We start from the raw sequence: 24,657 nt of genomic DNA on the forward strand, positions 1-24,657 counted from the left end.
TTTACTGAGAATAACAATTTTATTGCGTGTAAACAAATGATATGACTGTCCTTTAGTTAGAGGTTCCTTGCACTAAAACTTCTAATACCGATGAAGGAACATTCTAAAATGAAATCAAAAAATCTCAAATACGAAATCAAAACATGTGTTGTTGACAGGCCCCTCCTAGGTGAATTAGCGACGATGACGAACATCTGACGTTAGTCGTCTTTGAGGACGTTCAGTCGTCTCTGTCAGAATGGACACCCTTTTCAGAGGTCAGCAGTCGAAGACCACCAAACCCCATAAAGTTCTACGGGACGACCACTAGTGAGTGTGTCGAAGGACTGGTGGGTCGTGTCGCTCTTCTTTTCTGCCACAATTCTGATGATTCACACAGGTGTACCACACACACCACACATACACACACACACACGCAGCACACACACACACACCACACACACACACACAGCACACACACACACACACACCCACACACCACACACACACACCACACACACTAGTCCGACAGTAGAGTATACATAGGATTGCAGGTCTTCCTTTCGATTGCACTGTCGTAAACCGTTCGCACAACAACCATCACACCACACACACACACACACACACACACTACACCACACACACACACACACACACACACACCCAACACACACACATCACACAACACAACACACACACACACCACACACACACACACACACACACACACCACACACCTAAGTCCCTTTGTGTTTAAAAGGGAGTCTGTGAACCTGTAGGCTCTTCGTGTATTGACCCTAAGAGGTCTAATGTCCGACCGCAAGTGTACGGAAACTAAGGGGGTGGCCACTATTTTAATACAAAAACAGCCACAGCGGTCAAAATGACGAAGTTTCGAACCCTAAATGTACTTCTTGTTACATTCTATCACTTACTGTGACTTTTCTATTCTTTTGTAGGGTAAATGTTTTATGATTTTTTGGTACTTAATTTCGGTAAACCTAGTGAGTTTTTAGAGTGATCTTGTAAAACCCCCTAAAGGTTCAAAATGGCTTTACACTAATTGGATCGTAATGGAAATATGGTTGGAAGAGACACACTGAAATCCGTAAAAATTGGAAACTCCTCTTCGTTTCTATCTCAAAAGATCTGATATTTTTAGCATTTGCACATAAGAACTCCAAAAAAAGGTGAAACAATACTTTCTTCGTCAATCCTTTCGTCTTTGCCCATTGTAGAACACGTACTTGTTGTGTTACAAAAAATTCACTACCTTTTAGGCTCAAGACTTAGGCCCGCGTAAAAACAAAATCAAATGTGGAAATAAAACGTGGTACAGTAAACGATTAATTTACGAACTGAGGCTTAAGTTTGGTTGCTTACTATCATTATAGTTTACCTTGACCCTAGCAGTTACAAGAACAACAACTACAGTGTTTTTCTTATTTAAGACTCCACCATTTTATTTAACCAGTGTTCCAAACGGACAATTCAGTGCTCTCCCTTCTTCTTTTTCACCTTCTAGGCGGCACGTAGCCCCAAACTACACTCCTCTTTCCAAATCGATTTCTACGTATTGAAGTTTTTGGTTGACGTAATAAAGTGGGAGGTTTACTTCAGGGAACCTGAGTCCCTAAGTCTCTGCGTCCCTCCTCCGGGATGTTAATCGAAATAAATTTGAGGTCAGGGTCACACATAGTCCGCTGTCCCTCAGGGTGTCACTTACTTGATACCCTTGGATTGTATGATAGAAGAGAAAGGAGGTACATCACCGTACAGGTGGCCGGTGGTTTTTTCGGGTTTCTTTCGGACACCTCCGAACAAACTTCCAATCGCGTCAGTAAAACATACAACACACAGCCTACAAACAACCACCTGTAGCGTGACATTCCAGGGAACCGTACGTCTGTTTATAAGGTTGCGGTTTCCTTGTTTCATCTCACAGAACTTATCGAGTCGTTTTTGTACAGGAACACTAAAGGGAAGGTCTGGGAAAGCATTTTCACTGTAGTCCGCACTACACACACATGTACAAAAAACACAAAGCTCTACACATGGACACACCGTCACGACTAGACGAGTCCAAACTCTAAACGACACTCCGGTACAAAGTCGCCACTGTTCATTGTACAGTCATGTATGTCTCCTTCGTCTCCAATTTCCAATCGTCGTGTAGTTCAAACTTAGGTCCTGGCTTGTTGAGCAAGGTACCGGGTTGAGCTTTTCATTAGATTAAAACCTAAGTTAATGCACTTAGTTATCGGGGTAAAACATATTATTCGGCGTGTTTTTTTGTTGGCCGGTTTAATATGGTTTTTTACGAGTAAGTAGCCAAAGTTGTTTGTCATTCCTCTTTTTTTCCAATTAAATAATACTCTTACTACACACCTGGTTAGCCTACAAACAAAAACTTACCTAATGCCCGGTAACCTGTTTACGAGAAAAACGGAGCAGGAACCTTTGTTTAATTTTGAAAACCTCAAACCCTTTTTACCCGGTAGCCTTATTATTCATTGGGGCATTAAAGCCTGATATTCGGCGGTTGAAAAAAAGGGGTAAAAAGGCTGCGACGCCGAAATATATTGCCACGCCGATTAGAATACCTAACGCAATGTCGATGTGCCGGGTGATCCCGAGGATTTTTAAGATACCTAAAATTGTCCGAATGTCAGGGTTGGGAAATTGAGATACCCGAAGAATACCGGCCAGCGCCCTGGGGGTGAAATTTCGCCGCCGAAGGTCGTCCTTTCGACCTTCCGGCTTTTTTTTCTCACTCTGTCCATCGCGCGGGTTTTCATTTTTCACCTTTTGGCTCTCCTGTCAAAACTATTTCAGAATAATGGCTGTGGAGGTACATTTGATGTATCGTTCGCAACAGAATTGGCCAAAGTGATTTTTTTTGCGAATAAAAGGTGATTTTAACCTCAACTCAAGCTTGAGATTTGAAGAAGTAACAAAATAAGAGGTATATTTGATCCGTCTACTCATCGCTCCAGGATGTTACCTTCCTAACATTATGAAATAAAGACACAATCCATATTTTCGACATTGTTTTCCACCGTTTGACGTTAGATTGGCGCTCTTAATTACACCATTTGTTTGGCTATCTTCTTATGCAACGGGATAAACATTTTCCCACTGGAGAAAAGGAGCAACCTACTGCCTGTCTTAATCAACAAACTCCTGGTAAATGCATTATACTAGTAGATCGATACAACATGCATTCATTAACTGTTTTAATGCAGATTTTCTAGAGATTCTGTTCAAATAGTATCTGTGGTAACTCAACATGTATATTTTCTAGTTTCTAGTTTCTCTTTGAATTTGTATTGTACAATGCCATGTCTTTTTATGCTGCTGCAACACAAACATGTCACAAATTGGGATCAATACAGTTCAATCTTATCTTATATTACATGTTAGACATTTGTATCCAAAGCAACTTACATACTCAATACTGTGGGCAATCCCCACAGGAGCAATTTGGGGTGAAGTGTCTCAGGGACACAACGACATGCTGACTGCAGTGGGGTTTGAACCTGTGACCCCCTGATCCGAACACCAACGCACAACCCACTGCGCCACACATCTCCTCTTATCTTAAAAGCCTCTCTCCCGGCACAGTTAGGTGTCACAGTTAGAGTCAGACTTTCTCCTACTTGTTTGAAATGACAGATGATTTAATTTAAAAACCCCGCCCTCCCTCCACAGTCAATTATTCACAGCGTAACTCCCGATAACATCCGTGACGTTTATGCGGTGTTTTGGCCCCGGTTCTGCTCTGCTCTGTCAGTGAGGCAGCTGTACATCTTGGAATAATCAGAAATGGGATGAATCTGGTGTTCTGTGTGTCTCATCTAGAGAATGGCTTCTTTTTAAAAAGCTACTACAGTGGAAACATTCACACACACATCTTTTTGTTCATCAGATCCACAGAGACTGAGCTTCAGATTTGTGGCTCAACAAACCCAACACTGTAAACATGAATACACAGAAATGTTCTGGAGTGAATAATGATCCTCTGTGTCTGTCTCGCCTCTAATTTACTGTATTATAAATGACGGGATGTTTTGTGTCTTTACAAAGCTTTGAATGGTTCACCCTTTAACTTCCTGTCGCTTCTTTTCTTCGTAGAATTAGCATATATTGGTAAAAGAATGTTCCCTATAATGGCGATGTACATAGGCCTAGTTTGTTGGCTTTTAAAAAAAACTACTGAGATGTTTGTGACCCCAAAACGGCAATATTTTTAGTTATTTTCTTGAAAAGATGCTAATAAAATACTTTATAAGTAGCATATATAATTACAAATACTCAATATGTCACTCTAATGGCAATTTACATACGTCTATTAACGTTGGATTTTAAACAATTACTCCAGAGATGTTTGTGACCCCAAAAAAACAGCAATATTTCAGATTCCTTTTTCATTGTAAAGCTGCCGATCCATCCAAGTACTATTCATTATGCTATGACGTTGAATATTGTAATATTACTTGGACTAAATAAACAGATATGAACGTGTATTCAGTTCTGCTTTTTTCTGCTGCTCTCAGTACAGCTCTAAAATATAACAAAATGCTCGTTCAATACAAAAAATGAAAGGAAATTACTTCCAACATTTGCTCAATATGTCACTATAATGGCAATCTACATAGGCCTATTTTTGTTGGCTTTTAAAGGTCCCATGTCATGCTTTCCTCATTATTCCCCATCCCCTTGTGTGTTATGAAGGTTTTTCTGCATGTAAACGGTCTGCAGAGTCAAAAACCCTCAAAGTACACCCTGTAGCGAGTAAAACTCTAACACAGAAAATACCTGTCTATGCTGCCCCAGAACGCCTCGTTGGACATTTCTCTTTTTCCATAGTTTACTTCTTGGGTATAGTGACGTATTTGGGTATAGTGATGTTACGTCCGTGGAACCGTTACGTTTGGACCAATCCGCGGACTTCCTCACACACACACACTCGGCGGGACGTTGCGAGGCTCGCTGCTGCGATGAGCGGGACAGTGTGAGCCGGCTCACTGGTGTGGGGTCGGGTCCCGCTCATCGCAGCAGCGAGCCTCGCAACGTCCCGCCGAGTGTGTGTGTGTGAGGAAGTCCGCGGANTACACTTGTAGGTTTAAAGGTGACCTGCAAAATGCACTTTTGTACGTCTTTTCTACATGAATGTGTGTCCCCGGTGTCAGAAAACACAACCCTCTCTATTTCCCTCCATACCCAAATCTCTTAAAAAGGGGCTGCAACGGATCTGATACAGACTGATCCAGATTTGAACACTTCTACGACGTCACAGAAGTGGCGCTACGGCTATTGGGCCAACTCCACCAATCAGGAGGAGACAGCCACGGACATTGCCGTTGGAAAGCGCTGGATACGCTGTAGTACATATGCCAGGCCTGTAGATGGTGCTGTTCTCACAGAATCAGCCCATGCAAAGACAGTGTTAAATTGAGCGAAATGAGGAATGGCTAAAATGCATGATCTGTTTGGTATTTTGAAAAATAAAAAGTATAAATATGCCTTATATAGGTATGGTCCTACACTATATTATTCAAATATAGCATGATAGGTCCACTTTAAAAAATGCTGGATCCTACATTTCCCCTAATGCAACTGATTAGCATCTCTTAATAGACCATTTCTCCCATCTCTCAGACTTCACACTCCCAGTTTGTCATGCAAGCTTTTGGGTTACCCTACCCATGTCAATTTAAATCCATTAAAATCAGGGGAAACTCAAAGCTAAAATGTTCATTTTTGTCACCCTATGAGTTCCCTATACAAAACAATCCCCAGGGTCTAGATTGAGTAATTGTAATGGCTCCAACAACACTGGAAAACTGCACTATTTCTATCCAGCAGAGCAGCAGGCGGTGGTTTTCCCTCCCAGTATCAACACCACCGCTTGACAGCCATGATAAACATCAGCTTCAGTTGAAACCCCTGTGGGACCGTTGCTCCTGGACCCCACTTCACATGAGAAACAGCAGATCACTGGGACTTTCTGTGCACAAATGTGTGTCTTTGTGACGTCTAAGAAGTGGAATTCCTGTGGTCGGATAACATTAGGAGACCAGGTGTTTCCACAATCGCACAGAACTCCCATTACTCTACCGACTGCTGCTATAACAAACACATGCTGAGGGGTCACAGGGTTCGGCAGGGAAAGTGAGGGCAGAGTGGACTCAGCCTCCTCCTGGCATAAACAAACTGGATCGCTGGGTATTTCTTTAGCACATGTGGGCGACTGCAAGTTAACAAGAGTGCCTGGAGAGAGCAGGGAGAGGTGCACGAATTACGGATGTGGCGTGGGTTTAAGTATAGTATTGTTTTGGCAGTTTTACAAGAAGAAGAAATCTGAAATATCGCCGTTCTGGGGTCACAAACATCTCGGAAGTTTTCTTTAAAGGTCCCGTGTCATGGCCACTTCTACTGATCATAATTCCATTGTTGAGGTCTACTAGAATAGATTTACATTGTTCAATGTTCCAAACTCACATTGGTTTCTCATACAGCATTTCTGTATAGTATGTGTATTCACTCTCTGTCCTGAACGGCTTGTTGGAGCTCCTGCCCCCCCCTCCCTGTGAGCCCAGTGGCCGTCTGCGAGACAGCGAAACCCAGCCCGAAACCAGCCCGAAACACACACACACCCGCAGCCTGGCTGGGAGTTTGAGTGTGTGCTCAGGCTGAGTTCCGCGGTGTCTCGCTGACCCCACACCAGTGAGCCGGCTCACACTGTCCNTCTCTGGAAGTTTTTCCTTGTACGATGTGAGGGTCTAAGGACAGAGGGTGTCGTATTGTCATACTGATATTCTGTACAAACTGTGAAGTCCACTGAGACAAATGTAACATTTGTGATATTGGGCTATATAAATAAACATTGATTGATTGATTGATTGACTTTGTGGATCACCATCAGGGGTCATAGAAAGGTGTTTTAAAAAGCTCATTGTGTAGATGAGGATTCAGCCAACATATTTATGTTTAGGTAAATGAAGCAAAGTGAAGGAATGTTACTCGTGGTTGATCATCTGTAAAAAAAAAAAAAAAATGGTGGGGGAACTTTCTTAGATGTTCATTTGCTACATTCTGTGGTTCTAATAGTTGAGCAATACACTTTCATTATAGAGAGGCGAAGTCCCCCCCTTCTACTTCCGCCCCATGGGACCTTATTTCTGAAAAATTATGTATTGAAGTCAATGGGGAGAGAAAGATTATCTTTCGATCCCGTTTGAATTGTGCCACGAATTACACATATGATGTTTGTCAATCTTAAAAAATCATTTCCATTTCAAAAAAGTCAGTTTGTCGTAAAACTGTTGAAATATAAGACTATGAAAAATACGCAACTAGAAAGACTACAAATCCCAGAGTCACGTAAGTGATGTCATTAACGTTACACATTACACTCGTGTTACTCACTGAAACCTTGTAAAGCCGGTCCCGCATGCTGGCTCTTATGGAACCGACTAACTCCCCTTTTGTGTATGTACAGCTCTCAACATGCCCAGACTTGTAGTGATTTTCACCTCTTTTAATACTTTTCGCCTCATTCTGAAAGAAAGAGGTGGAATGTGCTAACGTGATGGCCATCTTGGTGTTGGTGACGTATGCAAGACCAGAGATGTAGTTCATTGAGCGTTTCACACAAAATGTGTTACTTCACAGTTTTACGACACATTGTCATTTTTTTGACTTGCAAAATTATCTTTTAAATTGACAAACATCATATGTGTAATTCGTGGCACAATTCAAACAGGATCAAAAGATAATCTTTCTCTCTCCATTGACTTCAATACATACTTTTTCCGAAATAAGGTCCCATGGAGGTCCCCCGGAAGGGGAGGGACTTCGCCTCTCTATACAAATGCTGTACTGGCACAATGAAGAGGTCAATGGTACAACCACAACAAACTGCATTCTTTTAAAAATAAATAAAGATTGCACAAGTGATGTATTAGTGTCCGGTTTAGTGCACCAAGTTCCACTGGCGGATTGGGGATGGGATTATGGGATGGGAGAATTTAGTTTTCAAGTTAAATACTCACATACCTAATTGTATAGCTCTAAATATGTTTCTATTTTCACAAGGTATTTGTTTATATGTATATGAAACCATTTTATTGTATTTTAATTGTTTTACTTTAATGTAGCTTTAACTTTAACTAATGTATTCCTGCTGTCTTTGTATTTTGAGTCATTATTTGTTAATTTAGTTTGAAAAAATAAATCTGTAAAACATTTTGGACTGTTTTTTTGTTGAAGGAAACCATGAAGAAAAGGAAAAAGTAAGGACAAGCCCCTCACACATAATAAGGTTTTCCTGAACCAAATAAATGGACATCTCGTTCAATTATTTTCTTGTAGCTTAATGTCAAAAATGGGCTGTTTGCGTCATAAGGAGAAACCCATGAGGAGCTCACCTATGTTGCGGACCATGATGCCCTTCAGGTCGTCCACCTGCATCTGAGTCTCACTGACACGATTTGTTCCTTGTGGGTCGGAGTGGTGTTTCTGCAGAAAGGAAGGTACGAGATATTTAGGGAAATGGTGATTTCTAGATCTGTACATGTGTTATTTTATTTATAGACTACAGAAGTGAAAATCAGCCTCTCCAAATGTTCAGGTTCTTTTAATACTTACCATCTGGGCTGCCAGTGTGGAGGAGAACTCGCTATTCATGGCATACGGCAGCGCTGTTTGCGCTCGCGACCCGTACGTCGTTTGGAAACGCTTCTTAACTTCGCTGAGGAAGCTGAACGCACGCGACCTCTCAAAGTCCTTCAGCAAAAAAAAAGTTAAACAGTTTTTTTTTTTAAATAACACTCCTGTCAAAAATGCCTTTCTAAATTGTAACTTCACTGCTATGCTTCCTGTGTCTTATTTTACATGTTCTTTCGGGCTGCAGCACTAATGAAAATGTTTTCATTCTTATTTTTTTAATATTCTTCAATCATTTGAATTCATTATTAATATTAGCCAAATAATTGCAAAGAGATATTCATTGTGTATTATACTTATTGCTGCATTTTACTTGCACAATGATGTCTCTTATTGTGCTATTGTGTACCTATTTATCTTATTTTGAGTCTTGTAATGTAGGTTGCATTGTTGTGCATGACAATCAATTATTTACATTTTTTAAAAGGCTCAATACAATTCTTCTAAAACACAGGTTGGAGATTTGTTTACTGATTAAGTGACTACCTTATTTAACTATTCTTTTGTATTCAGCTAATAACATCAAGTGCATTTCAAGGGACCGCTATCACTCAACCCCAAATTCAACCCTAAAGAAATAAATACACAGATTTCAGAGATAAATTATATACTTACATCATCAGTGATACACAGGTATATGATTCTGTCATGGCAGATGTAATGAAAGAGATAGCTAAAAAGGAAAAAAAGACAGAATTACAGATATTAGTTAAAAGTTTAATTCAGTATAATATGGGCACAGTAAAAAAGAATTAGAAACATTCACCCCAGATCAACTCTAGTGAATGGACTGTCTGTAACTCTAAATTACTTTAAGACTTTTATAATGCTCAAATTGTGTTGTGACTTTGTGGCATGTGATTTCACTGTATTGTTTCAGGTACTAGTCTGTGTCACTCTCTGTAGGCTGTGAGCTTCCAGTAGAGCTTGTCACATGTGCTTATATAAGACATTCCACACTTAGGATACAAATAACCACATGATTTATACTTTAGCCAAATTATGTAATCATGTAGGCAATCAAAGCCAAAGGATAATAACTGGCTTCTCATGTTATAATCAAATATAGATGTATTTAGCTATGTTATTTTTCAATGTTTCTGAACATGTGTCATTTACTGTTATGCTGCTGACATTTTGGGGATTTGTGTAATCAATACAGTTCTATTCTTATCTTTTCTCTTGATTATTCTCCACTCTATCATCATCCTGTAGTTGTCTGGCCCTAGCTCTGGAACACTCTACCCCTCCATGTGAGGTCGGCCCAGACCCTAGGGGTTTTTAAATCTACACTAAAGCAATAAAAGCAAAAAGTGTCACAAGGATTTGAATGTGCATGAAAATGACCCTAAGTGACAAAAGTAACATCACGCTGGAGAATAAATGTCGGATCATATCTTTCTTCTTCAATCTTCTTTTATCCATCTTCAATTGATCAAAATTAAATTGAAATACCCGAATGCTTTCCAAATGGTGGTTTTGAAGCGAACTTGGCTAACCCAAAACCAGAAGATGTTGAGTTGAATAGGGTGTAGAACAGGGCAAAGCAGGAAATATGCATGTTCAAGAGCCTGAAAACAACATGTTCTACCATTTTTGCATGCTTGATTGAATTGACTCAATTATCAAAAAAGCGTGTCATCTTTTTTTCTGTCAACCCACTGAATGATTAGTGAACTTATCATTGCAACATTAATGTCATGTCATTCCGTATAGGACAGTATGACAATCTTACCAAACTGCATGATAGTACAGAAGAATGACACTAAAACGTCTGCACACATATCACCATTTCTTTCCTTCCCGGATTGCAACAGGTTTAGCCTGTTTCTGTGTGCCAAGTCTACATTTACAATTGTAGAATTACTTGTCAATCAGATAAAGGTATTTCAAGCAGTACTCTGTAATGGTTGGCCAGTGTTTTAACTCATAGTGCACTTTCTATGTACATATATACTGATCAAGACATCAGCATTTGTACATACTAATAAGTTATGAACCCTTCTGAACTGGCAGACCCATGTAGCCACAGCATATACATATGGTGCTAGTGTAATGGAGGGTGCATGTGTGGGTTACTCCTACCTTCCGTGGCTGTAGGTCAGTTTGTTATTCTCTGATGGGATTTTGGCTAATATCTGTTCAGTCACTTCCAGGAAGTTGCCACCACACCATGCATTCTTTGCCAGGATGGTGGTTCCACGAGCCACCACAGCAAACAGGATTGCCATGGCAACAGCTGGCGTTTCAGCTATTTCGCTCGCTAACAAAAATAAAAGAAGAAGAAAAAGAGTGAGATGTCACTGGTAGGATGGTGAAATAAATTGATTGCTCAACAGAGGAGGGCTCTGGTGAAACATTACAGGGCAAACAGAGAATGCACAAACAAAGCAATTCAAGTATTTGTGAAAAAGATTGTAACTACTGAATTATCTAGCTTGACACATGATACAGTTGTCACGAGAAAAGAAAACGAAAGCCAGATTAACGCCTGCTGGACAACAACAGGCTAGCTAGCTAGTAATGTTGTTGACCAATGTGTATAACAGCGTTGGGCAGCTAACGTTATATTAGCTATTTGACTCCATACTAATACTCGTTTCGAGCAACGGAACTGACGCTGTAAACAAAGATAAAGTAGGGAATCTATTACCTCGATGTGTCAGTGCTGTTCAAAGTAGCTAATGTATTGCAAAGCCCAACATCTAAAGAGGTTTCACCTGCTAGCAAGCTAGCTAATCCCTTTCGAGTGACTTCTGTTTTGCAAATCAATCTATACCGGAAAACGATTTAACTGAGGTAGGAAATGTAGTTCTTACCACATTCCTTATGCAGTATACTCAATTGTTTTGTTTCGTTAAGGAAACTACATTTTAAAACTTCCGCATATGCCGTGTTGTCGTCACATGTTTTCATACCTACGTCACCTAATAGCGACGGTTTGTATTATTTTAGCCCATTTCTCGGTCTTGCAGGCTACTTAATCACTGCCGCAGTTGTTTAATTTGGGTATTTGAATCGTCCTTGTTTCTTTTTCAGGACTGGTCTTTTTCTTTAACTTTAGCAGAATCTCGTACTTGTGGGGAACCACCGAAAATACTTGGTTTTAGTCAATTATTTCAAGCTTTGCCAAGATCCAAACGATTAAAAAGCGAGACCTAGTGAGCACAACACTGTGCATCTTTATCTATTCATTAAAGTTATATTTCTGAAAAATAAGATGCAATGCTATAATCTTGTCTGTGTTTGCTACTCCTAAACTTTGAAAAATATAGACAAATGAAAAAACAAACACCTTTAGATTTACAAATCCCCTTTCCCACCTCTTGCCTGTCAGACATTAATGAGGTAATACCCTCTTTATTGACGCACAGAACCGGAATATGAAGCATGGCTGCTGAAGGCGAAAAGAAACCTGTGCTGGAGATGGTAAGAAGGAATAATGCCTTGTGATTTGTGGCATTGTATACAGCTACACGTATTTGTTGTTGTTAACCTCTGACTGTAAAAAAACATTGAACTAAAAAACTATGGATAGCATTTCGCCCGTAAACGCCTCACGTGGGTAGCTACAGGAGCTAGCAGCAAATAAACAGTTATTACACCTTAAAAGTCTAACTCCTTTAAATCTGTTCCATCTAATGCAACATTTGTTGTGGACGGATATCATCAGTGGCATTAGTAAAGCTAAGCTAAGGTTACCTGAAACGTGAATAACTATACTTACTTTACATTTGCTAACACTTCATATCCGACTGAGAGTTTCTCCACTAGGGGGCAGTATTGAAGCCTTTATAAATACAGTCTGTGGTTGAAACGGACGTGTGCGTTGCCTCAGTTTCTTAGAATACTGTGGTCAACATGTGTAACTGATGCTTATCCATGTGCATATGTGAAATAATAAGTACTCTATGTATTGGCAATGCATAGTAGCTCCATCTACAACATCTGGAAGGGGTCCATGGTTCAGTTTTGAGTGTGATGTGATAAGGATATGTTGTGTTTTAGGTCCAGGCTGATGGAGGTGATGAGGGCTGTGTGACATTTGTGCTACATAATGAAGATCATACCCTGGGAAACTCTCTCAGATATATGATCATGAAGACGTAAGTGTTGTTCTTCAGACTCTGCATGTTTTGGTCACTGGTTCGACCTTTATGACATCTAGCCCCTGAAATCCCATGGGGCTTCAAAAGAACAAAGATTGTTGCCAACTCATTTGAGTATTTTGCGACTTACAGGTCATTTTGACAGTTGATCATTACGATATTTCAAAGGGACTTTTTAAGACGTAGTTTGAAGTGAGGTTGTATGACGTACTTATCAATAGTCAGTGTATTACCACCTGCAATAGATGTTTGTCTACAATTTCCTAGTTTGAAGTACCAGCACAGAGGAAAAGCAATATACTGTGCAGCAGAAAAAACTATTTTAGCCAACTATAAAGTTCACTGTAGGCTATATTTAAGAAATGTAAGCCACCTCACTCCATTGATGAAAACAGTCATGTGAATGCACAGAACCACGACTGCTGTCAGTTTTGTTGTGTTATTGTTTGCCTTTGGTTTATCAAACCAAATCTTTTTGCTATGCCCTAATGTTTTTAAGGTTTTCTATAACGTAATTTGAATTGACTTGTTGTGGGAAAATGCTATACAAAAATGGCCATGCAATAATCCCCCATTGAGGCAACAAGACTGTGGCATCAGTTTTTACATATTGATATATAATGTAAAAGTGCCTTGAATTGTCGGAATACCAAAATGGTGCTATATTAATGATATTTTATTTGCATGTTTTGCCATTACCTCCATCCACAGGAGTATATTATTTAGCTTCCTGCGGGTCTGTTTCTCCAAACTGGGGGTGTGCCGACCTTCATCTGGAAAATGACCTCATACAACCACACTTTGAAAAGTCCAAACTATCCATTTAAGCGTATGTGCTTCCACTGTGGTCCCAATGTTTTGTTCTTAGTTAGTCAACGTCAGCTGGGATGACTTGATAGTGGAAAGATTGTAATAGCGTCAACACCCTTCCACCCAATCTAAGAAAACATTTGATAATAACCTCAGATCATGTTTCCAATTTCCTTTTTTCCATCAGTGTGGACGTGGATTTTTGTGGCTACACCATCACCCATCCGTCTGAGAGCAAGATCAACTTTCGCATTCAGACACGAGGTAAGAGACATTACTAAACCCCCGCTACTTCATCTTCTTTTTCCTCTCCTTACCATCTGTTACGTTTATGTAAGCGTACATGCGCAGGTCGGTTTTAAGGCTGTTGCAGAGTAAACATGCTGATTGGAGTCTCGTGCTTCCACTTTGTCTGCTCAGACTAACAGGAAAGCTCAGCGGCTGACTTAACACAGATGCACAGACTCTTGTTATTGTCAACAGAAAACTCTAACCACTTGCCTTGTTGCACTAAAAACTGTAATCCGCTTTAAGCAACAATTCTGTTCTAAGATGTAGTTGTTGAACTTAGATTCAGGACGTCGGGGGGCTTCAGTACATCAAGACTCGATAACCTTTCACTGGTCCACTGTGCTTTCTATATTTATTCGCTCTTTCTTCTGTATTGCCCCCCCCTCACCATAACCACAATGAAATGGGTTTGTCATGTCATTTTGGAGAAGATGGCCATGACTGCAAAAAGCAGTTTAAATTTTTTTTAATTAGCAATTAGAGGCCCTTGACAAGTTACTCAAGCGAAGACTGATGTGTACAAATCTCGTGCTAAGCTTAATCGACATCAAAGCAACAGCAGTGTTTCTTTGCACTTTTGTGACCTCAGCTGCTGTGTTTTTATTTTTTATTTAAATGTCACTTATTTCCAAAATAGACATATTGATCGATTTGCAGCACTTTGATCAATTAAAACACAGAAATCAGACCTTCTTGAGGGCATTTCTACTGGAAATAATTATTTTTCAATACTTTTAAAATATCATTTTTTTGACTTTGGGTATTTACTCGATAACACTGATGTCTTTCTTCCTTCAATGTGATTTGCAAAGCAGTGCTTGCTCCCAGCAGAGTTCCCGTTAGAATATTTATTTGCCGGTCAAAATATCCATTAAAGTTTAAATCTTCTGGACAAAATTAGAAAAGTGCCGGTCAAAGGTCTTCTTTGTTATTTATTGAGCTTTAAAACAAATTGATATGATTCAATATTCGAATATATATATATATAAAAATTATTAAAACGAATTATTAAGATTAACTACATTATTCAAAAGTGTACAGTAATTTACTATAACAAGGGAATAATAAACGGAGCGCTCTCTCTCTCTCCTGACAGCCCGTCAGTATCATGCAGCTCGCGGATCAGTAATGAGTGACCGGACAGTAAAACTAAACATATCTATAACTAGTTTAGGTAGTTTGAGAGGTAATTAAAATAGCTACGTGTGATATTCTAACCTGAAGTGTGTGTTTTGTCCGCTCACCGCTGCATGTGATCATGCAGAGCTGCGTGTCGACTCGTCAGCAGCAGCTGATCTCTCTCTCCCGTCAGATTAGACTTCACTCGCGTTTATGTCCATATCGATCAGATCTAGCAAGTTCTAGCTAGTGATATGACTACCTGCTTATTAAAAGACACCTAAACAAGAAGTGTCGCTATGCAACTGGGTGAGGCCACAAAGTATAGCGCAGCATTATGCATTTGTTTACATGCCCACCGGAACCCAGAGGCATTAGCAACAGATCAACGCACAATCAACCCATATAGGACATCTCTTTCTCCACATTAAGTGTTAGAGATTAGAATTGACTATTCTTGTCTGTCACATAAGTGGCGCAACTGATGCGGTATTGCGCTAAAGGGAAATTATTTTGACCGGACATTTTGACCGGAGAGATTTAGATTTGCCGGTCTTCAGCATATTTTACCGGTCAAAGTCCGGTAATTACCGGCTAACGGGAACTCTGACTCACAGATGTCAATGCTTCTTGGAAATTGTGGATGGACGTGACGTTGATTAAACATGTCATCTGTTTTGATTAGTGAACAAGAGAGAACAGTATCAGTTTACATGCTGTAAACTGCAGATTGCTTGTAGGACATTTGGTGAAACTGGACTCCTACGTCATTTCCTGATTTCTCTAGCATGGCTGTATATAATCCGTGACTGTAAAGTACTGCATGTGGTCTCACACAGCTGATTAAGATGCAGAGTAAATCTGTAGGTCCTAGAGAGGGGTGACCGGTGGAGTGCGTGCTGTGATTGATTTTTTTGTTATTTGTAATGGTGGTGGTTTTCTTCAGAGGACTCTTCTGTGTGTTTTCAGGGGGGGTCCCAGCCACAGAGCCGCTGCGGAGGGGCCTGAGGGATCTCACTGAAGTTTCTCAACATGTTCTCAACACATTTCAGGTAAGCCTGATTATCCATCACCAGCCTCTCACTGAGAGAAACCCACCAGCAGTGGTTGGGTGCCCTTTTTATTCGTTTTTGTTTTCCGTGTCCTGTAGTGTGTGTTATATAGGTATTGTTTGCATAAAATCCCTGTGTTCCCCCCAGAGGATGTTTCAGTCTCACACATCCATCCGCCCCCCCCCCCCTCCCTGCCTGAAGAGCCTTCATTGGACTCCTTTGTTTATTTACTAAACTTAGTGACATCTCTCTGTAACACTTGCACTTCTATTGGCTAGCGCTCCAACATATTATACGTGATAGGCTAAGGGGCGGGACATCTCTAAGTGGTTGACCAATCACAACAGAGCCGGCCAGCTAACCATTCAGAGCAGACTGGGCTCTGGTTTCAGACAGAGGGTGAAAAGAGGTGCTGCAGCACAGGCAGTATGAGAAAGATAAAGAGCTTTTTGAAAATTAAAACATAAACATGTCACAGTGGAGGCACACAATGCTAATGTGAACCGGAAATGACCTAATACCATAATGTGTCTTCTTTAAATCCTTAAAGAGTGAATATCTAAACCACTGCCAAAACAAATAAAGGTTCCCATGAATGGTGTCTCCATAATATGTATTTGTTTAGTTTTGTAGATGCTCTAAATTCTCACACACACACACACACACACACACACACACACACACACACACACACACACACACACACACACACACACACACACACACACACACACTTACATGCACACACACACACACACACTTACATGCACACACATGCATTTACTTTGACAGGTTGTTAATTTCAGAAGCGTGTCTTACATTCACACCTGTATTAAGCTGCCAGAGGAGCTGCAACCTGAGATTGCTCTAAGCAGCTAGTAGTTACAAGGGTTTCAAAAGTCAAGGTTTATTCATAAAACCTTCCGCACTGTGGCCTCTAACACCCAGGCATAGTGTCGCTACTGTTACTAAATACTGAGGTCGATTCCCTTTTGTCAAGTAACAGTGTTGAAAGGGGGAGATGGAAGTGATGACAGGACTAATGGGACCGCAAGCTGCTTTACAAACCCACGTCCGCCGCAGCAGGGACTGAGCCCCAGTATAAGTGCTGCCAGCTCTAACCACTGAGCAATACAGTGGTTAGATTTGTTCCATGTTTTAAAATTATGTAAGTGTAAACAACATCAATATGATATGGCTTGATTATTTTAAGTAGATGCATGTGGGATAGATTCAGAATCTCACATTTTCTGTCAACTTGCCTCAAAAATCCTAATGCAGCAGCACCTTAGTGGTTCAAAAGGCTTGTGTACTGAGCAGAGAACCAGTGACTCTGAGCCGCCGCCCCCCCCCCCTACAGAGGAGGACCAAAGAAAAGCAAACCCTAATTGTCCACACGTGGTACAATAATATTTCCATGTGGGATACAGGAAGAAACCCTGGGCTGTTTGGCTGGCCCTTGATAGTAGCCTTTAATGAAATAAAGTCGCTCACCGTGCCATGTCAACTCCAATTCTGACTGCCTTCTCTTTTATTTTGTTCCAGGCACGAGTTGACGAGTTCAAGGAAAGGCAGGAGCAGCCCATGGACTAAAGAGCATCACATGTGGAGGGCTATTAAGATGTCAGACAGTTTTCGACAAACAAACCGGAAAGAAACGTGTTACCATGATCTGTACATTTGTTATGTTCGGGGAGCCCTTTGATCATGTCACTTTCAAACATTTGTACAGTTTTCTTTTTTCATATTATGTTGGGATTGATGTATCATAAATGTTTATGATACATTTGTTTCAGTCCTGTGTTGATCAATCCTAGACTTTTGAAGCGATTAGCGAATAAAAATACATATAACTGAGTCAATGTAGCACATTTTCTTTCCAAAATCCTGCCCTTTGACTTGAGATGGAATCATTATTTTCATATCCACTATTTTCATATTAACAATGTTTGAAGGACGTCCAAACCTTAAGTGCTCTTCAAGCCGTGTTTGTGGAGGAAAGGAGTGAAAGCTAGAATGTCCTTATTAGCAGAGGAATGTGCTGCGAGAGACTCCATACGGTGCAAACAGGCGGGAGAAATGAGGGTATCAATAATGAGGTTAAAGTTATTTTTGAGGTTAATCATATCCAGTTAGTCACATGTTCATGTAGCTCTCTCTCAAGACAATCAAAATGTCAGCACAATGCGCAACTATGAAGGACCCTTTTACTCCAGAAAACGAAGCACTTTGGGATTGTTAGGATCTGATAGTTTGACATTTTGGAAAAAAAAGGCATGTAGCATTTTTACAGACATCAAAAGATCAGAACCATGTTATCAAAGAGCGTATTAGTCTTTGATAATGCATTTCCACATACAGTGGGGAAAAAAAATATTTAGTCAGCCACCAATTGTGCAAGTTTTCCCACTTAAAAATATGAGAGGCCTGTAATTTTCATCTTAGGTATACCTCAACTATGAGAGACAAAATGAGAAAAAAAAATTTTTTTAAAGAATTTATTTGCAAATTATGGTGGAAAATAAGTATTTGGTCACCTACAAACAAACAAGATTTCTGGCTCTCACAGACCTGTAACTTCTTCTTTAAGAGCCTCCTCTGTCCTCCACTTGTTAACTGTATTAATGGCACCTGTTTGAACTCGTTATCAGTATAAAAGACACCTGTCCACAACCTCAAACAGTCACACTCCAAACTCCACTATGGCCAAGACCAAAGAGCTGTCAAAGGACACCAGAAACAAAATTGTAGACCTGCACCAGGCTGGGAAGACTGAATCTGCAATAGGTAAGCAGCTTGGTGTGAAGAAATCAACTGTGGGAGCAATTATTAGAAAATGGAAGACATACAAGACCACTGATAATCTCCCTTGATCTGGGGCTCCACGCAAGATCTCACCCCGTGGGGTCAAAATGATCACAAGAACGGTAAGCAAAAATCCCAGAACCACACGGGGGGACCTAGTCAATGACCTGCAGAGAGCTGGGACCAAAGTAACAAAGGCTACCATCAGTAACACACTACGCCGCCAGGGACTCAAATCCTGCANCATGTCTCTTCTACATCAACATGTGTCCCCACTTCTTCATGTCTCTTCTATATCAACACGTGTCCCCTCTTCTTCATGTCTCTTCTACATCAACATGTGTCCCCTCTTCTTCATGTCTCTTCTACATCAACATGTGTCCCCTCTTCTTCATGTCTCTTCTACATCAACATGTGTCCCCTCTTCTTCATGTCTCTTCTACATCAACATGTGTCCCCTCTTCTCCATGTCTCTTTACATCAACATGTGTCCCCTCTGTGGAAAGAGACTCTGAAAGTTTCAGGAACAAAGATTCTCTCTCTTTTTGATCCATTTCTATAAAAACCTGTCTGAAAATGAGCTGATCAGATTTTGGCCACTTTATGATGTCATAACGATGTTTTGTCTTGTGTAACCATTAGCCAATCAGCAACCAAGGTAACCCCCCCCCCCTTATCACCTGAATCTCCTCCTAGAGCACCATTGAGTTCTTTGTAACCAAATGTCTCTCAGAGGGGCGTGGGGAGGGGCTCCTTATTTTCATCTAAAGTAACAGACAGAGAATCAGACATTTGGAAACAGGGCTGAAACAGAGGGGATTATGGGTAATGCTGCAATGATCTGTTTGGGGTTTCAGCCAATCAGAGACAGGCTCTGTATATATCTGAGACCTATAACATATTGATGGAAAGCAGTATAATGGGGACCTTTAATAATTGTTTTACACCTCACATCAGACGGTGAATGTCTGACTACTATAAACGTTTCGTATTAACCTGTCACAGAGGACCAATAACAAGAAGAAGACTTTTCCACAAAGCCCTGACAAGCTTCGGTGTCGGTGTTGAATCCAGAATTCCCTTTGATGCTCAGGAAAAGAGCTGGCGGCGTGAGATTAAGGATTGGACACCTCTGGTCACAGATGATTCATTGAATTAGTCTCGCAAACCTCCAGCAGCATTCAGCGGTAGACTGCAGGGAGATGGATGAATAGTTAGCATAATTGTTATCACAGCTCTTTTGCTCCGGTGCATCTGTCGCTGTGTGTACTGTCTCCGGCTCTTTTTATGGTCTAATTGTTCTGAAACTGCCGAGTTAGGGAGTCTGGAAAGAGCATCGGTGTGATTTCAAAGAGACACCCGGCGAACTAGATTACAACAGAGGAGCTTGTACTCTTTTCTCAGTGAAGTATAAGGTTTTCGATAGACTTTAAAAACATGAAAAAGACTTTCTGGACGGCACAGAGTCTCTACATAAGATTTCTGGTTAATGCACTTTAATTTAAAGGACATTTAAAGACACTGAAGTGAAGTTTTATCCATTGCAGCCTCAGGAAACTCAAACAAAACAAAGCACTGTTTCAATTAACGAAACCTTTATTACATTAGGAAAGCACAATTCAATCCAGAACTCTTCGAACGTTCTTATTTTGAGCAATCTTGGATAGACGTTGGATAGGAAAAATCCAATGTAACACGTTTAAGCTCAAATCCCAATCTACATTAGATCTGCAGATACTTATTCTTAAATGATAAATAATATTTCCTCATGTATAGTATCCTTTTTCTCTCATTGTGTTCCTCAGGTCAGAAACCTGTTAGGTATTTTTACAGTTTTTCAGCCAAGATAACAATTGTGATTCATTTAAATGACTTGGGACCAAAACAGGGGCGAAAATTTGACATGACTCTAAAGGCACGGACACAACAAGCCGATTATCGGCGTCGGTGGGCGTCAGGCCGACGATGAGCGTCGACACACCCTACTCAGATTGGTGTGTCCCGCACCGTCGGGTCTTTTCAGCCGGGCCGACGCCTTTTCGGCCGAAAACCCACCGATTCAACATGTTGCAGTCGGCCAAAGGCATCACTCTGATTGGCTGTTCAGCTAGCGAATCAGTGCATGAGAAGCGAAACGGAAGTGAGGGACCCAAACAAACTATTAAGAAGGCAAATGTGAGATATCCTTTAACTCCAGCTCTCGACTCAGGTTGGGGAAAGCCCCGTGAGCTTCTCTCTGTAGAGGGAAAATGGAACGCACATGATATTTGTTGTTTGTTTGTATCACGCAGTCCGTCTTCCGGTTGTTGCCTCTTTTGAATGACGAATACTCACTACCGCCGCCTGCTGGTAAGGAGAGTTATTGCCACTCACGCATGCGCAGTTCGTGCGTAGTTCTTGGCCGTCGGCTGAAGTCTTTGCGGTGTGTTCCAGTGCGACACATGGCCAAGACGCATGAGACGCGAGGTGAAACAACAGTCGGGGGTCCGTCTGTGTGAGTTCTTTGGTGTCAGCTTGGTGTGTCCGGGCCTTTAGCTGTTGCAACATGAAGGAGTGCAGCTAGAGATTATTTTCATTATTGATCAACCAACCACTTTACTGATTACATGAAACATCGGAAAACACTGAATCATGTCCATCGGAGAATCCAATGAGACCTCTTCAAACGTCTTGTATTGTTGAACTAATGATTTTCAGTTTATTATGAATTCAATTGAAGAACAGCTGCAAAGTCTCTTATTTAAGAACCTTTAACCATTGATTTTTGGTAACACTAAATTTAGTAAGCGCTGCTTTAATAGAATCTACAAATGAATGTATTTCTTCATGAGCTAAGAAAGGCGTTTTTTATTAGAAAACCCAAAGAACCAGACTGTCATCTCGTGCAGAAATAAGAATTGACGTTTACAGTCTTTTAGATTGTCTAAGAGTTAATAGATGCTCCACTGAAGTTCACGATGTGATGAATGCCAGCAGGTTTCTATGGGTTTTGAGACGCAGGATTACATACTTGTGCAGCACTGCAATGTTTTTACTGTTACCCTGGGTATTTCCGTCCACTGTTCTCCTGCAGCACTCTCTCCTTTCATCCCCGGCTCCACTGCCCTAAAACCAGGCTGGTTATGCACAGTCCGGCTCCTCTGTGACTAAAGGGGCCAAATAATTTATGACTTCTGGGAGTTTCTGCAAAGTCCATTGGGGGTTTTTTGCTCTAAAACACAGAGCCTCTTGAAATGAGAGCCAAAAAATCTTATCACAGAGGCCGAGCGATATCGATCAAGCATCCTATCAACCTCGGCAGATATATTGCGGCCATTTTTCTGCTATGTGGGCCAGTAGAAATCTCTGTTATTGCCCGCTTATAATACAGTTGACAGGTGTTAATGAAATATGATGTGTCCCAGCCTGTCTCCCTGCCTGTAAACTGCTCAGTCGTAAAATTAACATTTTGTACAGAGACGTGACTCAGAGAATTTGAGCTGAATCCCTTGCTGTTTCTGACTCAGTAAGTAAAAGGGATCAAAGCTTCAATACTCCTCATACCTTATTTGTTTTTTCTTTAAAATATAAAAAGAGTAAGGACGAAAAAAGGGATTTCGAAGAACTGTGCCCTTCAAGAAAAAGCTATTTCAGAAAAGATTTCATTCATCCGATATCCGCTTTAGTGCAAATGGTCATGCAGAGAATATATAGAGATTATTCAGCAACTAAGCCTTGAGAGAGTTGAGAGAAAGCCGAGAGAATACCCAGGATACACCTGCACATCGGGCAAGGCTGAGATATTTCAAGTGTTTTATTCATTACATGGAGAAAATCGGAAAAAGAAGATTCATATATATTGTATCTATACGAAGCACACAGGCCTCAAACACATCTTGCATTTTGAAAAGGTTGCAGACAATCAGGAAATCATTTTATTACCTTTTTTACTTGTGTTATATAAAGACATTTAAATCATATTTCAGTGGCTATTAAAGTGCTTTAGTATCCCGCTAATGATTGGTTAATTAATCGACATGTAGCCGTAAAATAATGGTTTTAATCACTGGTTGATTTGGTGCTGTTTTTGATATGATGGTAAACTGAATATGCTTGGGTTTTGACAATCAGTCGTCCAAACAACACATTAGAAGACGCCATTTTGGGTCTTAAGGCCCGGACACACCAAGCCGATTTTGTCCGTCGATGGGCGTCGACATGCCCTACTCTGATTGGTGTGTCCCGCACCGTTGTGTCTTTTCAGCCGTGCCGACGCCTTTTCGGCCAAAGGCTGTCGGTCAAAGAAATCACTCTGATTGGCTGTTCAGCTAGCGAATCAGTGCACGAGAAGTGAAACGGAAGTGAGGGTCCCAAACAAACTATTAAGAAGGCAAATATGAGATTTCCTTTAACTCCAGCTCTCGACTCAGGTTTGGGAAAGCCCCACGAGCTTCTCGCTGTAGAGGGAAAATGGAACACGCTATTTGTTGTTTGTTTATATCACGCAGTCTGGTCTTCTTCTCTCGGTTATCACGCAGTCTGTCTTCCGGTTGTTGCCTCTTTTGAATGACGAATACACACTACCGCCGCCTGCTGGTAAGGAGAGTTATTGCCACTGACGCATGCGCAGTTCGTACGTGCTTCTTGGCCGTCGGCTGAAGTCTTTGCGGTGTGTTCCAGTGCGACACATGGCCAGCTTGGTGTGTCCGGGCCTTTAGGGATCCTTTACATTATTAGAGTAGAGATGCAATTATAAGTTGACCGACAGGAAGCTCTTGGACAATTGGTCACATTGTACGAAGCTATCTTGAGTTCTAGGAATGATTATTTTTCTATTGTTTACACCTGTTTATAAACAAAATGGCTGGCACTAGTATATATAAGAGTCGTCTATCTCTTTATCAGATCCCCAATTGCATTAAAGACTCTATTTGCCAATTGGGAATCGTTGCTGGGTTCAATGTCAGTTGGAGAATAGACAATCAGGAACACAGGAGAGATCTAAAATGTACTTTTCAATGTCTAAACAAACAGAAAAGTTCCTCTATCAAAGGCTGAAACCTTATCTAGAGTCAAATTCAAGAGATTTACAGAGGAGGTATTGGAGTATTGATCTTTCCTGGTCCACTTCCCAAAGGTAACGTTTCATATTTAGTCCTCGTTTGTTATGAAGAACCAGCCCTGCTCATAAAGTGAAGTCATGTCAAACTGGGATTTAACAGACATGATGTGAACTTCAGTACGAGGCGAAAGAAATACCAAGATGGCCGTCAAGAAGATCGATTTAGAAACAAGTAGTGCTCAACACAGAGGTCTTAATATTCATCCTCACCTCTCCAGTGCCGGTGTGATTAGCTCTACTCATAATAAGTCATTAACAACTCACCCAACACTCCTGATAGATCAAGATCTGATTATTAGATATTAAAAAGTGTTCGGCACAGCATTGAGTTATGGTTTTCAAAGTGAAGCTCGGGCGGCAGACGGAGAAACCCGAGAGATGGATTAAAGAGGCGAGATATTCTAGCAGTTTAATGAGTTTCTGAACGGCCGGAGGGGAAGAAGAGGGAAGAAGAGGGAAGAGGAGGTCGCCGAGACGAAGAAGATTTAATAAGACCACCAACAGAGAAACGCTGAGAGATGAAGAGCAGACGGAAAGGACTTTGTTTCACCCCCTGAACCTCATTATGGAAATAGGCTACGTTTCTGATTGCCTCGCTGTGTGTGTGTGTGTGTGTGTGTGTGTGTGTGTGTGTGTGTGTGTGTGTGTGTGTGTTTGTGTG

The 24,657-nt window shown here is 40.9% G+C and overlaps 2 protein-coding genes across 3 annotated transcripts in view; one reads left to right on the top strand and one right to left on the bottom strand.

Moving 5' to 3' along the window:
• The window catches only part of sybl1 (synaptobrevin-like 1), a 16,834-nt gene extending 5,355 nt beyond the window's left edge, over positions 1–11,479 (bottom strand). The window contains exons 1-5 of one of the 2 annotated variants that reach the window (XM_010794778.1): positions 11,430–11,479; positions 10,795–10,972; positions 9,325–9,382; positions 8,632–8,769; positions 8,412–8,502 (exon numbers count right to left, since the gene is read on the bottom strand). In XM_010794778.1, the coding sequence (XP_010793080.1) occupies positions 8,412–8,502; positions 8,632–8,769; positions 9,325–9,382; positions 10,795–10,940 (433 nt within the window). In that variant the 5' untranslated portion in view covers positions 10,941–10,972; positions 11,430–11,479. Of the gene's footprint in view, positions 1–8,411; positions 8,503–8,631; positions 8,770–9,324; positions 9,383–10,794; positions 10,973–11,362 lie in introns of both variants that reach the window. The other variant, XM_010794777.1, reaches the window with a different exon arrangement.
• Positions 11,480–12,065: 586 nt separating this feature from the next.
• On the top strand, positions 12,066–17,947 carry polr1d (RNA polymerase I and III subunit D). The gene is made up of 5 exons (XM_010794779.1): positions 12,066–12,138; positions 12,718–12,815; positions 13,816–13,892; positions 16,008–16,090; positions 17,636–17,947. The coding sequence occupies exons 1-5, from the start codon at positions 12,100–12,102 to the stop codon at positions 17,681–17,683; spliced, it is 345 nt and encodes a 114-aa protein (XP_010793081.1). The 5' UTR covers positions 12,066–12,099; the 3' UTR covers positions 17,684–17,947.
• Positions 17,948–24,657: the final 6,710 nt, after the last annotated feature.

Source organism: Notothenia coriiceps, unplaced genomic scaffold, assembly GCF_000735185.1.
Source record: "Notothenia coriiceps isolate Sejong01 unplaced genomic scaffold, NC01 NC01_scaffold00037246, whole genome shotgun sequence".
Lineage (NCBI taxonomy): Eukaryota > Metazoa > Chordata > Actinopteri > Perciformes > Nototheniidae > Notothenia > Notothenia coriiceps.